General features: G+C 40.4%; 1 protein-coding gene across 1 annotated transcript; it reads right to left on the bottom strand.

The window, feature by feature from the left end:
- Positions 1 to 322: 322 nt before the first annotated feature.
- On the bottom strand, positions 323 to 13360 carry cat (catalase). Its single transcript, XM_063901184.1, is given in 14 exon segments — positions 323 to 1292; positions 1635 to 1718; positions 5204 to 5311; positions 6885 to 7015; positions 7437 to 7575; positions 7798 to 7950; positions 8775 to 8966; positions 9077 to 9202; positions 9328 to 9432; positions 9588 to 9718; positions 10248 to 10358; positions 11078 to 11216; positions 11218 to 11250; positions 13183 to 13360. Coding segments are annotated over 14 exon segments (1584 nt in total). The 5' UTR covers positions 13249 to 13360; the 3' UTR covers positions 323 to 1226.
- Positions 13361 to 14038: the final 678 nt, after the last annotated feature.

Here is a 14038-nt window from a genome sequence, read left to right as displayed (position 1 = left end):
AAAGGCCTGGGAGCCTGAGGGATCTGCGCAGTTCCTATGACTGTGCTCATGTTGATAGAGATCTTGCTGGAGCCAGTGTCCCAGTTTTGGGGTTACTGCCCCGATTGCTCCTATCACCACTGGAACCACTGTTGCCTTCACCTTCCACATCTTCTCTAGCTCCTCTCTGAAGCCTTGGGATTTCCCAAGCTTCTCAAGTAGTGGTCAGACAACATCAAATTGGCTTAGAAAACAAACAAATAAGCATTTAATCTGAGGAAGAACTACTGTGGCAAACTGATCAGTGGCTCAGACGAAAATACCCATTAAACCACAACAGGGGGACATTTTGGTCAGTGGTTCATTTTAATACCATTTTAGATCAGAACAGATTAGATTTACCTCCAATGAACATCTTACGGCGGCATTAAAGAACAATCTCTTGCTACAGATGAATAAATGTTAAACTTCAATATCAAACAGAGCAATTTATAACTAATTCTTATGGTTTAAAGTTAAAATAATCTGTATTGGGTAGTTTTTAACACAAAAAAGGCACTATTGATTTAGCAGTAATGTAAATAAGTTCCTCATCTTGATACTTGCTCTTCATGAATTGCATATATGAGTAGTGCAGACGCCCAGAAGCAAACTAGCTTAATAGTTGGACTGACAAAGGGTTTCCAGAGCCGTTTCTACTAAATAAAATATAGCTTTTCATGATTATTAATGGAAAACTAACTACAAAAGAAAACATTTTGAGAATGTCTGTTTACTTTAGATGTAAGCTGAAGATAATAATTGAACTACAACATAATAGTACACACGCAACCTGAGGATTTATAGCAAACAATCATCACGGTTTTTAGCAGCAGTTGGGGTTAATTGATGTAACGCAATCAAATCAGAATGCAAATTACTCTAAAGACCTTTTACGTGTTAAAAGTCAAGATGTCATAATTGCCATGCTTTTGGTAGAAACAGGATTAAACAGAAAAAACAAATCCAGTGGTTTTTTTTCTCGTTTTTTTTAAATGGCTTTTCAGTCGAGACAAATTAAACTCACAGAGATCAAAAGCCCCCTTCCAGCTTTAAGTATTTGAAAGAAAATCAACTGTTTGACTGAATTAAATCCAAACTAACCCCAACCCTGACACTACACGGTTAGTAAGCCAAAATTGTTGCTGGTAGTAGCAGTTGGCAACCACGCAAGTGCATTTGCTCGCAGATAAATGGGGGGGGGGGCTTCACATCTTGGAGGATGCAGCGATGGCTGAGGCTCCTGGACGGCTGTAGACGTGCACTTGTGTGTTCTGAGAAAGACAAAAGTGGAGAGGAGAGAGATGGTATGATTTAAATGTACATAATATACACATATTCAAGATTCAAAGGCTTTACTGTCATATGCACAGCGGCTACAGTGTATGGCAATGAAATGAAGTCCCAGGCTCCTACAACAATGCAACATAATATATTTAGGACATAAAACAAATAAAACCAATACAAATACTGAAAGAAATAAAAACCTAACTGTTGGCATGATGAAATATGGTGTCTGTCAAGGATATACATCACAAATGAACCTTTCCTAAATATCCACAGATGGATGGATTGCTGCTGAACGCTGGATTAGACCTCACAGGGAGAGGGTTTACCTTCTTGGTCTCAGCATTGTACTTGTTGAGAAGGCTCTGAACCCGGTTGCCATAGTCTGGATATACAGCCTTCAAGTTCTCCACCTGCATGAAGAACCAGACAGTGAGACTTCAATGCTTTGAAAACGGATTTTCTAAACTGAAACTAAACCATAATCTGGGCCATTTGTTACTTCTCATGACAACACAACGATGTGTGTGTGTGTGTGTGTGTGTGTGTGTGTGTGTGTGTGTTACAATCAGGGAAACTGAAATCCATTTTCCTGTCACCACAAAGATTTAGATTTATACATATATTGTTTACAGTATATTCAAACAAACAAGGCACAACAATAACTACATAAAATACCTGACAACAACAGATGAATATATAAGAATATAGTCAACAAGTCAACAGTTCTATCACAATTTCATCATAGACAGACAGACAGACAGACAGACAGACAGACAGACAGACAGACAGACAGACAGACAGACAGACAGACAGACAGACAAGTACTTTATTGATCCCAATTTGGGATTTGTTTGCGTTGCAGCAGCATAAAAAGAGTACACAGTCAAATTAAAAGACTGCAGATAAACGATTCAAAGTCTAAACATCTCAATAGAAATAAAATAGCATTCAGAAAGTAGAACATATTAAATGTACACAACATATAAAGCAGGATATGATATATACATTAAGTGTGTAAGGAATGGTTGGTGGGTTTTTAACAATTGTGTTGTAAAGGGAGTGTTAAAGTATACACTTCTAAAAATATATATCTTTAAATACTTATTGTTGTAGAGAAATGCTTTGAGAGAGAATTGACCCACGTTGCTTTAAAGCGTTTTTTCAACATCCAACTTAATAGTTTGTCGTAGGAAAGAAAATGACTTGAATTTGGTTGAGGGTCTTTGCAAAATGGAACAGAGAAGCACAAACACCGTGCACAGGAAGACACAGTTTCCTGTCACTGTGGTGAGCTACCAGTTTGAGTGTGTAGGAGAAACTTGAAATAAAACTAAAGACCTCTTTCAAATCATGGATGAGCACAAACCTACTCAAACTAAACAGCAATAAGACAGAGCTCATGGTGGTGGCCCCTGCACCACTGCTCAGGAAAGTTGGTGACCTGGCCCTGGTTGTGGATGGCTGCTCCATTTCCCCATCTCCTGAGGTGCGCAACCTGGGCGTCATCCTGGACTCCACTCTCTCCTCTATCTCAAGACTTCAGCCTTCACTTACGCATTCAGTCACAGAGACACTCATCCATGCCTTCATCCCCTCCCATCTGGACTACTGCAACGGTGTCCTGTCTGGACTGCCAACCAAGGCCCTTAGCAGACTCCAGTACGTCCAGAACTCAGCTGCCAGGGTTCTAACCCACACAAAGCCCTGGCAACATATCACTCCCATCCTCCAACAGCTTCACTGGTTGCCAGTCAAGTCACGCATCACCTACAAGATCCTCCTGCTCACCTACAAATCTCTCCATGGACTCTCACCACAATACCTCACAGATCTCCTCCACCCTTACACTCAGTCACGTTCCCTGCGGTCCTCTGACAAGGACCTGTTGGCCACTCCCCGCACCAGATTGCGAACTTTGGGGACAGGGCCTTCTCTGCCAATGCTCCCACACTCTGGAACAGTCTACCACTCCACGTCCGCTCTGCTCAATCCCTGCCCATGTTCAAAAAGCACCTCAAAACATTTCCAAGTCCTTTGATCCCTAACCCCCACTCCCCTTTTCCCCTCCCTATGTGTAAAGCGACCTTGGGTACCATGAAGAGTGCTATATAAGTTGAAGTTATTATTATTAATAAATGTTATTGTAATACTTTGTATGGTTTTGGTGGTTCTCTGCACGCTGCTCTGGGGAATCAAAACAATACATCTAGTTTGGATTTGGTTGCTTTGGTTCCGTTGTCATATTTGCATTGTTGTATTTATTTCAGATCATAATCATGCAGATGAAATACTGTTTGGCATAGAGAAGCAGTTCGTCGTTTGATTCTAAAGATCGTGAGAGAATTGTATTTCGATTTCCGGCTCCCTTACACCATAGTGCGCGGTTTGTGTATTGACCTCCTTTCTATTCACTCAGGCAGAGCCAAACAGCAGCGTTTCTCGAGAAACAGGAAATATACCTTTGTTTTCGATATGTGCATGCCCTGGCATGATGTTGCAGTATGATGAAACCTGTTTGCTGTAACTTGTGAATGAAAGAGAATTATGACACTATTACTGAATCATAAATGTTAATAAAATACACCAACATGAACGGTATGAAAATTATTTGCATAATCCAAAGGCCTTATTAAGTGAATTGTGTGTTGGGCGGTATACCGTTTATACCGAATACCTTGAACTTTATACCGTATGATAATCATTTTTCATATAACGCAACACCGTTGAAAAAGTGGCAAGGCGCTCGAGCGGTGCGACAGTGAAAGGACCCCTCTGGAATTTAGCAGTGGCCTAAAATGTGAAGCTGAGTATAAAGATGGACACTGAAGAAGATTAGACTGGAGACGGAGATACATATGACACACAAGGAGATGTGTAGATCAGTGGTGGGCCGTCAGGGCCAGCAAGGCCTTCTCTGCTGGCCTAAACATCATCAGAATATAAATTAAATTTTGATATATTTTTTCCACAAATATGTATTAAATTATTCCCCATAGTCTATTCTCTTCATTTTATAGCGTTCGTCTTGGCTGCGCTGCTTCCAGCCTCAGAACGAGATTTGGAGGGCTGGCCTTTATGTTAGAGCTTTTATCCAATCATATTTCAGCCATAATGTGTTGCTAGGGTCAAAGAAATCTGCCCTTAGGCCTTCAGAATCAACAGTGCGGGCGGCTGTAGCTTAAAGTGAACGCAAACAAAACTGTGGCGTTAACCAATCAGATTTCGAGGTGGCGACAACGGGCCAGCTAGCAGGCGTACGCTAACGTTAGCACGTGCACATCTTCTGATTGGATACGCACTATTGAGAGGCAGAGCTAGGCAGTAGGCAGAGCCATACAGTCTATGGGCAAAGCTAGCAAACAGAACTAGAACTTGAGCGAGCTAATTTGTGTAGATTTCTACAAGCTATTTTTTTCAACCCACAATGGCTGAAGGAGGAGAAGAGATCAATTTGGTCGAAGATATAATTACAACGCCATTTTCAAAACAAACTTTTCAAGTAAAGCTACACATCTTGAAAAGGGAACGACCAACTCCAACGCTAGCGAGCCTAGCACAGCAGGGAAACTACGAGCGGTACCCCTGGCTCACAGCCTCCGAGAGGCACTGCAAATTGTACTGCCGGGAAGGCCTGGTATTTGCAACTGATCGATTTGGTGTTTGGAGCCACACTAAATTTGCAAACTTGAGTTGTCTAACCAAGGCAGCAACGAGACACCAAAGCACATCCTGTGGTTTCATCATGGAACAACTGACACTGATATAAATTTTTGGATTAAAAGGTTAAAGTTAAGTGGTTTCAATACTGGATACCATTTTCAAAAATCCACTTGTTTTATTTAGATGTATCAATCGTAACAGAGTGTATGTAAAGTATCAGATGGTGAGAACTCACCTGGCGTTTTTGGATGAAGAGCTGTGCTCCCTTTAGGGCTCCTGCCATGTTCTGGCAAAGCCTCTGGCGCTCCTCTTCGTTCAGCACCTGGGTGTAGAAGGTGCGAACCTGCAAAAAAAAAAGGTAGACACAAATCCTTGAAAACCCGATCATAAGGGATGGATTAGATTACATACATTTTAGTCATCTAAAATTGGGCTTTATTTTGTCACAGCATTACACAGGTTAAACATGTATTCAATTGGAATACAACCAATAACAAATCACAGTAAATATGTACATATCAACAGTAGAACAAATATATATCAATAGAGTATACAAAGAAGACACAATATAAAATGTACAACATGAGTTATACTTCTGTTATAGAGCTACTTCAAATGATCAACATGTGATTCAGGTCATTTTATACAGACTTAATATTATTTAAACTGAGATCCTATTCCACAATATTCCAGTGCAGGGGTACACATAACAACAACAAAGAAGAAGAAAGAAATAAAGAAAATGAACAACTGTGATGCAATAGAACGTTTTTGACAAACTAAATTCAGATTCAAGGACCTCTTCCTCATTTTCCTCCTCCATTTTTTCCTGGCATCTACATCATTTACGTGTACTCCAGCTAACACAGCGGGGGTTTCATTTGCTGCCTCTTCACACGCAACTTTTGTGAGGCGCTCCTATCATGAGGGTCAAACCCTGTGGAGTGTTCTGCTACCCGGCCCTAAAGGTCGAGTGGAGAGAGTCCCTACAATAAACAAGAACAATGCTCCCGTCTGTTCTGCAGCTTATTCCATATCATATGGAAATAAGTACATAGAACTACTACAGTATAAGTAGCTACTATACATATATCAAAAGCAATTGTTCATTATTTGATTATTCCACTAATCATATCGTGGTCATTGTAAAAGGACGGTGAAATGTGAGTATTATTATTTTTAGAATGCACGTACTGCTTCCCTGTCATCGTCAGAAGGTAGAAATGTAATGCTTACATCTTTTACTATTGCTTATTTCCTCTGTCTCTTGTTTTGGTGCAGAATAATGTTTACAAGCCTGTCTCTAACTTTGTCCGTCTGCTCTTTGGTAGTCGGAAGGAAGTGTGCAGGGGTTTTAAAAAAACGTCCAATTTAACACCGACAAAAGCAGTGCGATGGAACCAAAAGGGTAAACATGTAACGGTAAACCACAGAAAGACCTAAAGGTTTGTAGTGGAGCTCCAGAGATTTGTTGATAATTTCTGACACCTCCCACACACACAAACAGCCATTTCCTCTACAGTTGACACAAAATGAATTGCTGATTGCAGCTGTTGCTTTTATGTTAATAAATGTGAGGTTTTCATTGCTAAATGCTGTGTGCCTCCCCCACGTTTGAGAGGGAGACACACACAGTCATCTCAAATGTGGGAGACACACACAGCCTGTAAGTCTCTGTATTCAGTGAAGCATAATACAAATAATGTGATGGCGTTTTTTGATTAAATCAGAGTTTCTTGCCATGTTATCAATAAAAAGATCAATTGTGTGAGACGCATGAGGTTTGATTTAGGAAAAGAGCAAGTTAGCAAGGAGGTAAACAAAAACAATAATACCAGCAACACTTAAGGTGAGTTTTTATATTCTGACTCATCACAGCACACGCCTATAAAAAGTGACCCAGACATTATTTTTACCTGTGAGTAATTATCTTCATCTGCACTGTTGTAGCGGGCCACATCTGGAGACACCTGGAACTTGGACTCCACAAACTGAGGCTGGGTGTCCGGGGCACTGAAGCTGTTGGGGAAATAGTTTGGAGCGCCACCTAGAGGCCGGACAGACCAAACACTGGTGAGTCACTGAAATTGTTGATGTTGCAAATATTTTACCTCCAAGACCCACCGAAGTATAAAAACTTGTACACTTGCAATCCTGCTTATTTATAATAAGGGAGTCTTGAAGTACTGAATTACTGTGAAACTACTATGCTGAATTTGGGCCGAATAGCAACATCTGTTGGTTGTGATTGGTATTGCATCTGGTGGTGGACGTGCGATTGGACCCCCTCTGCTGGACAACCCAGGTACTGCCAGAACTACATTATGGCATTGATATAAAGTCATAAAAACATAAATTATTCTATAGATTATACAAGATCACACTATCCACATCTCCTGCTTCAACTGTTAAGCATCTGTGAATATCCTTATCATCGTATTCACAAAGTAAAACACACACACACTCACCTTGGTTGTCAAACATGCACATGGGGCCGTCGCGCTGGTAGTTGGCCACGCGTGTCCTGAAGGGGCAGTTGACGGGGAGCTGCAGGTAGTTTGCTCCCAGGCGGTGCCGATGTGTGTCTGGGTAGGAGAAGAGACGACCCTACACAACGGCATGATGGGAGAAACACGAGACTTGGCATTGTGAGACAAACAGTTTCTGTAGTTGGTGTTTTATTACATTTACGGTTTGAATGCAGGCTCAAGTATAAGAAATGTATTAAATTATTATTTTTACTCACAATTTATGGAGTTTTTACTTGTTTTAATACATCTGACTGATTTAAAAAATAATAATAGTAAGAAAAGAGTGTCGTGGCGTTACCTGCAGCATCTTGTCGGGGCTCGCCTCGATGCCAGGCGGCATGTTGCTGGGGTCAAAGGCCAGCTGCTCGATCTCGGCAAAGTAGTTGACTGCGTTCCTGTTGAGGACCATTTTGCCCACGGGAATCAAAGGGTATTCTTTTTGTGACCAAACCTGAATGAGAACAACTCAGTTAGCTAAACAAAACTGTACCCTAATGCTGGACGGGCAAAAACAACACCCAGGGAAGTTTAACAAACCTCATTTGAATTTTGTAGAAATATTTGAAACTAGGTGTTGGACTCAAACTTTTTTTTGCAAATAACACTTATTACATTAATAAATGGAGAGGTAAACGATCTTCAATCCAATATTCATCAATAAACCCATTCGCTATAAACTCATAAACTATGGAGTCCTCCTACACTGGATGTCTTTATGTGCTCATACTGATTTCATTGTTGTCTTTTTCTCCACCTTGATACCACAGTAGAGTGATCGGCACCTTATTAAAGGTCAGAGTTCAAGGGTTTTTATTATCATGTGCACAGTAATGAATATCTTAGGTCCCAAGCCAAAAATGCAACAATAGGACATAAGGCAAAATAAGATCATAATTAATACGGTTTCTCAACACTAGTCATCAGACAGGCCCTTTGGGATTTAGTCGACATACATATATATCCTTTAGTCATTATTTGTATATTGATTGATGAATAATTGCGTTTTTCTTCTGTGACATCAAGGTAATATTCTCAAATATGCAATTGTGTTAATTGTATATTAGAAACAAACATGTGTTGGACTGTTCCTCAACCAACCAAATGAAAGCTAGCTGATGCAAGTTACATTTAAAACTGCTAACAACGCCGTCAACCTACAAACACAGCTGCTTTAATGTGAACAGATCCATTCAAAAAACATCAAAGTATCCTGCGAGAGGTTTTAATGTGACTGCATCTGAAGCTGTTAAAAACTGCTGTGGAAGGAAGTGGTACCTTGGTGAGATCGAAGGGGTTGAACTTGAAGTTCTCCGCCTCCTCGAAGGTCATGATCTGGATGTGGAAGGTCCAGGACGGGAAGTTGCCATTAGCAATGGCGTTGTAAAGATCTCCGATGGCATAATCTGGGTTGCTGGCAGCCAGGCGCTCTGCCTCTTCCACTGACATGTTCTTTATTCCTTGATCGGTCTAAAAAAAACAACATGTCAACATCAAATAGGACATCCTGTAGCAATATCAAAACCCCAGGAGGTGAGTCTGAAAGGATGAATGAGTGTTAAGCCTGGGCTCACACTGACCTTGAAGTGGAACTTGCAGTAGAAACGCTCTCCTTGGGCGTTGACCATTTTGAAAGTGTGTGAGCCGTAGCCGTTCATGTGACGGAATCCATCAGGCAACCCTCTGTCGCTGAACAAGAAAGACACCTGAGAGGTAGACATGGGACAGAAGATCATGAGGACTCCTGCAAAGTTTTCAGGTATGCATACAATGAAGCACATAACAAAAACTGATGTCATTTCAAGTGCTACCAACAGAGGAATCTAGCTACCTGATGCAGACTCTCAGGCCTCAGGCTCCAGAAGTCCCACACCATGTCGGGGTCTTTCATGTGGGTTTGGGGATTACGTTTCTGGGAATGGATGAAGGACGGGAACTGCATGTAGAAGAAAAGAGGCAGGTTCATGTGAGATGAGAGGATTGTGGCAGGATGAAGCTCTTTCTACAATCTGTTTCTGTATTTCATCAATGCTGACGTCCTCCCACTGATATACTACTTTAATTCTGGTTCAGACACCACCCGACACTCACCAGCAGGGCGTCCCTGATGAAGAAGATGGGGGTGTTGTTGCCCGTCAGGTCCCAGTTTCCCTCGTCAGAGTAAAACTTGACTGCAAAACCTCGGGGGTCTCGCACTGTGTCCGCTGATCCCGATTCTCCAGCTGAAATAAAATGCAAAGAAGACAAAACTCATAGGTTACTCAAATTAAAGGAAGTTGTAAAGGACATTGTGCTATTTTCTCATGTGTTATAGATCAGCGGTTTATCAAAAGACTAAATCAGACTGAGTTGGAAGACAAGGGGCTGATATAAAGACACCATGCACCTTGCCATTCATACTTCTCTCGATAAACAACGGAGCAAATGTGTGTGGATCTTTAATACTCTTTTTATATTTACTTAAAAGATACTTCAACCAAATAAACCTCTATCGAAATGACATATTTCTAATATCTCCTTTTGTTAAAACTGTCATTACAATCCCTGAACATCAGACAAGACAGTAAAGTAAAGATAAGTCAAATGAAATAATAATAACTATTTTAGAGCAGCATTTCTTACCTCCTTCTTCTATGGGAAATAATAAATGATACTCTTTCGGTCGTTTTAATAAATCTATATGTGTTTGAGGAACAGATTTGAACAATGATGAAGTATGACTGAAACAAAAGAGGAAATGCTTTTTCTTACCCACAGTGGAGAAGCGGACAGCGACCGGTGTAGTCTTGCCGACATGCTCGAACACTTTGGCCTTGCAGTAGCGAGAGATGTCGTGAGTCACCTCAAAGTAACCGAAGGCCCCTGCATCAAGGAGAGGGAATAATGACACTGGTCATCATTTGTTCATATCAGCTGAACACGCCTGGATCAAAACATTGTTTGCACATGTCACGATACATTGGAAATACAGTAGCTCTCTCAAGTGGAAACCAACAAGAAGAGCTTACTTAACAAAGTCTGCCTGTGACCTGGAAACCTTGCACAGATTATCATTTTTCTGGAGCTTATCTACCAATGAATGACCCCGATTTGCCTACTTTATGGTCAGTAGGTTCTGTTGACTTTGGCAGGTTACGCAGCCAGATTTGCACATGTGCCATTTCTGGTGTCCATGTATGTTGTAAATCATTCAAATATGAAGAAATACTTTTAAAAAAACGTAATGCTGTTGCCGAGATAATGTCGTGCTGTCTTCATTTGTGTTTATTATACCTAAGATTTACATGAAATATACGCATCAGTATACAGTAACGGCTGAAAGCATCACACCATTTGAACCAGTGTTTAAACAGTGAGATTACTATGTAGGGCAGCATATCCTGTAGAAGTAGACTGTTTACAGAAGGAGGAGGTGGAAGAAACAACAACAATATCCTATGTGCAATAACAAACAGGATACTAGATCTCTGAGTTTTGAGAAACACAAACCACTACTTCAATGTTTCATATCTGCTAAGGCTAACCTAGAAGTTTCTCAGACTCAGTAACAAAGCAGAGTCTGCTCCCTGGCCAACACTCACCGCCCCCTTTGGCATGCACCACCCTCTCTGGGATCCGTTCCCGGTCAAAGTGGGCCATCTCGTCTGTGAAGACCACATCCTGGACCAGCAGGGGGCCCCTGGGTCCCGCAGTCTGCAGGTTCAGCTTGTCTCCTATGGGATGGCCCGGCCCCTGTGGTCAGTGTGTCGGGCCTCTGTTGCAAAAAATAATCCATGTTAGAAATAAACGATGAGTCCTTACAGGTAGAGAAGAAAAACAAAACACATTTCTTTTTGGAAATACTTTCGTTACATGACGTGTGCATGAATAAGAATCAAATAACATGGCAAACAAATCATACTTTACATTTATAATAAGCCACAGAGCCCAAGGTAACAACTGTTTTTATATGTATTTATTAAATAAGTATAAAGAAATACAAAAGAAGCAACTTATCTTTACAATAAATAAGCTTGAAGAAGCCAATTTTGCCATTTTTAGCTGAAATAACTGAAGCAGAAACTGTTGCACAATCATTTCTTTCTACCACTCAATCTTTTAAATCAACTATCTCATCGTCTCTAATTTCATTCTTTCCTACGTAGCGCTGAGGCAACTAGTCTGCATTAGAGAAAAGTCGACTGACACCAAATTAGGTCATTTAAAAAACATGGAGGTATCTTAGCGAGCAGCTGCATGCACATTTCTGCAACTGATATGACACTGTTGCTTGCCGTGCTGCAACATAAGCAGTACAAATATAACACTAGATCCACCACGCTAAGATGATCACATAACCTACTATATTACAGTGTTCCCTCTTCATTGTTTTCCCAGGCTGCAACATTTTTAAAAACTCTGGATTCACTCGGCTTATTCTGACAACAACCGGACTGCCCTGGAAACTGTACTAAGACCACAACACAATCCAGACTAACATTATAGAGACAATAAAGGTTACTTAAGGTGATAGTCGCTGTGTTATGTGCTGGTCTGTGTCTCCATTCCCCCCCTCTAATTGTCTCCACAGGTAACTTTCCTTGTTGCTGCGTGTTGATGTCTCTCTGTACGAGACATGTTGTGTCTTTATTAAATACATTTTGTGATTTACGGGAAATCTACTCCTCTGTTTACGGAGACAGAGACAGTTAAGAGAGCTTATCAGTGCATGGCTCTTCTTTTGGAGTATGGATTTGTGTTTGACCCTTAAGTTGTTGTGTTTTAATTAAAAGTGACTTTATTTTTTACACAAAGCTGTTTTTTCTGGTTATTTTATTGTTCATCGCCTCCAGTGTTGGCAAGTTTATTTACTCAAGTACAATTTTGAGGTAATTGTATTTCCGTTTTAGGCTACTTCTACCTCACTACAATTCAAAAGGTAAATAGTGTACTTTCCCTTTACTACATTAATGTAGTACCTTTAGTTACTTTGCAATGAGATTAATGATAAACAATAGGATCAACACTTAAATCAGACTTGAGTCACACCTTGAGTACAATTCCAAAGCTAGCCTGCAGCACACTAAGTAATTATAAATAGCTGCACCCTTAACCGCTGTAATAAGACTTTAATGCAACATAATTATAATCAAAACATATCATATATATAATTCTATCTGCATGATTAGTACTTTACTTTCACTTGTACCAGAGTATTCCTACACTGTGGTACTTCTTTCACCTCTGCTCCCCTCATCTGGAAACGCACCAAGCTATTTGCTCTGATATGCTCTGCTTATATAACTCCCAGGGGTGAAGTTCAACCTTAAACATGCCACTGGACAATGACCTACCTCATACCAATACACTAACTTACTCTCCTTTCACATTTTAAAGCAGTTTGTGTGTTTATTTGGTGACTTTGGAGGTTCACGGCGTCATTTCTGCTTCACGTTATTTGACGTTTTTTTAGCACAACGTTATCAAATGACTGCTGGCATGTCTGCAAAACAGCCCTCTACAATAACACAGATTACACTGCCCCAAAATAAACATTTACTATCAGTAAATAACTTTGAAATACCTGCAAAGTAGGTCCAACGACAAGCTAGCTTTAGCTTATGATTGTTAGCTGGTTACCCAAAACGACCTCTCACCCATTTCTCCCAAGAAAGACAGCGCTAAGAAGCAACCACAACATACAGACCTGCGAGCCCCTGCTCTCCTGCCAAGCCTTCATTTGATCGGTAGCTTTATCTCTTTTGTCCGCCATGGCGACAGGTCAGAGTTGCAGGACGTTTAATCCTCAAAAATGCTCGGTAGATGTTGCAGCAGAAACTGTTATCGTTGTTATCCCGATGTGTAACAATTCTTCCTGGACTTTGCGCCATTAGGCCCCGCCCCCTCCCTCAACCCTCCTTTCTGATTGGCTGAAAATAGGAAGCTGACCTACTTTTGAGACGAGAGGAGAAAGCCCCAAACTGAAGATGATATTTCGTTTTTTTAATAACACAATACATTCTTGCATTTTGCTTAGCTTTCAACACATTGTTCCAATGTGTCCAAGTGCTAAAAGTGAATCCCTTGACGATCAGGTACTAAAGCAGAACCTAACTCTGTCATATCATGTTATACTGCACTTCAGCAAAGGTGGAATCTAACTAAATAGCTTTATTTACTGACTTCCTAGTACAAGGATGAAGGATTGAGTATCATAATATATGTTATGCTTTTCTATAATTCTATTCCACTACATATCCCAGGCACTTTTTACTCTTTGCAGACGTTAATCAGCAATGCAAAATATAAATGAACTAGTAAATATTGATGTGTTACAGGTTAAGCCCTCCAGCAGTATATATATTAATTGAAATAAGAACCACCCACCAGCTGCAACGTTTAGGTAATTTGGGAAATTATGCAAATGAGATATTTTACTTTTGGTACTTTTATTTTAATGGTTATCTTTGTTCCCTTTTAATTAAGTTGGGGTTTGAATGCAAGAATTTCACTTATAACAGAGTATTTTTGCACTGAAAGATCGCTACCTTTACTTTAATTGT

This window comes from Eleginops maclovinus, chromosome 2, assembly GCF_036324505.1.
Source record: "Eleginops maclovinus isolate JMC-PN-2008 ecotype Puerto Natales chromosome 2, JC_Emac_rtc_rv5, whole genome shotgun sequence".
NCBI lineage: Eukaryota > Metazoa > Chordata > Actinopteri > Perciformes > Eleginopidae > Eleginops > Eleginops maclovinus.
The sequence above is the reverse complement of the archived record's forward strand: the minus strand, read 5'-3'. Positions and strand labels throughout refer to the sequence as shown.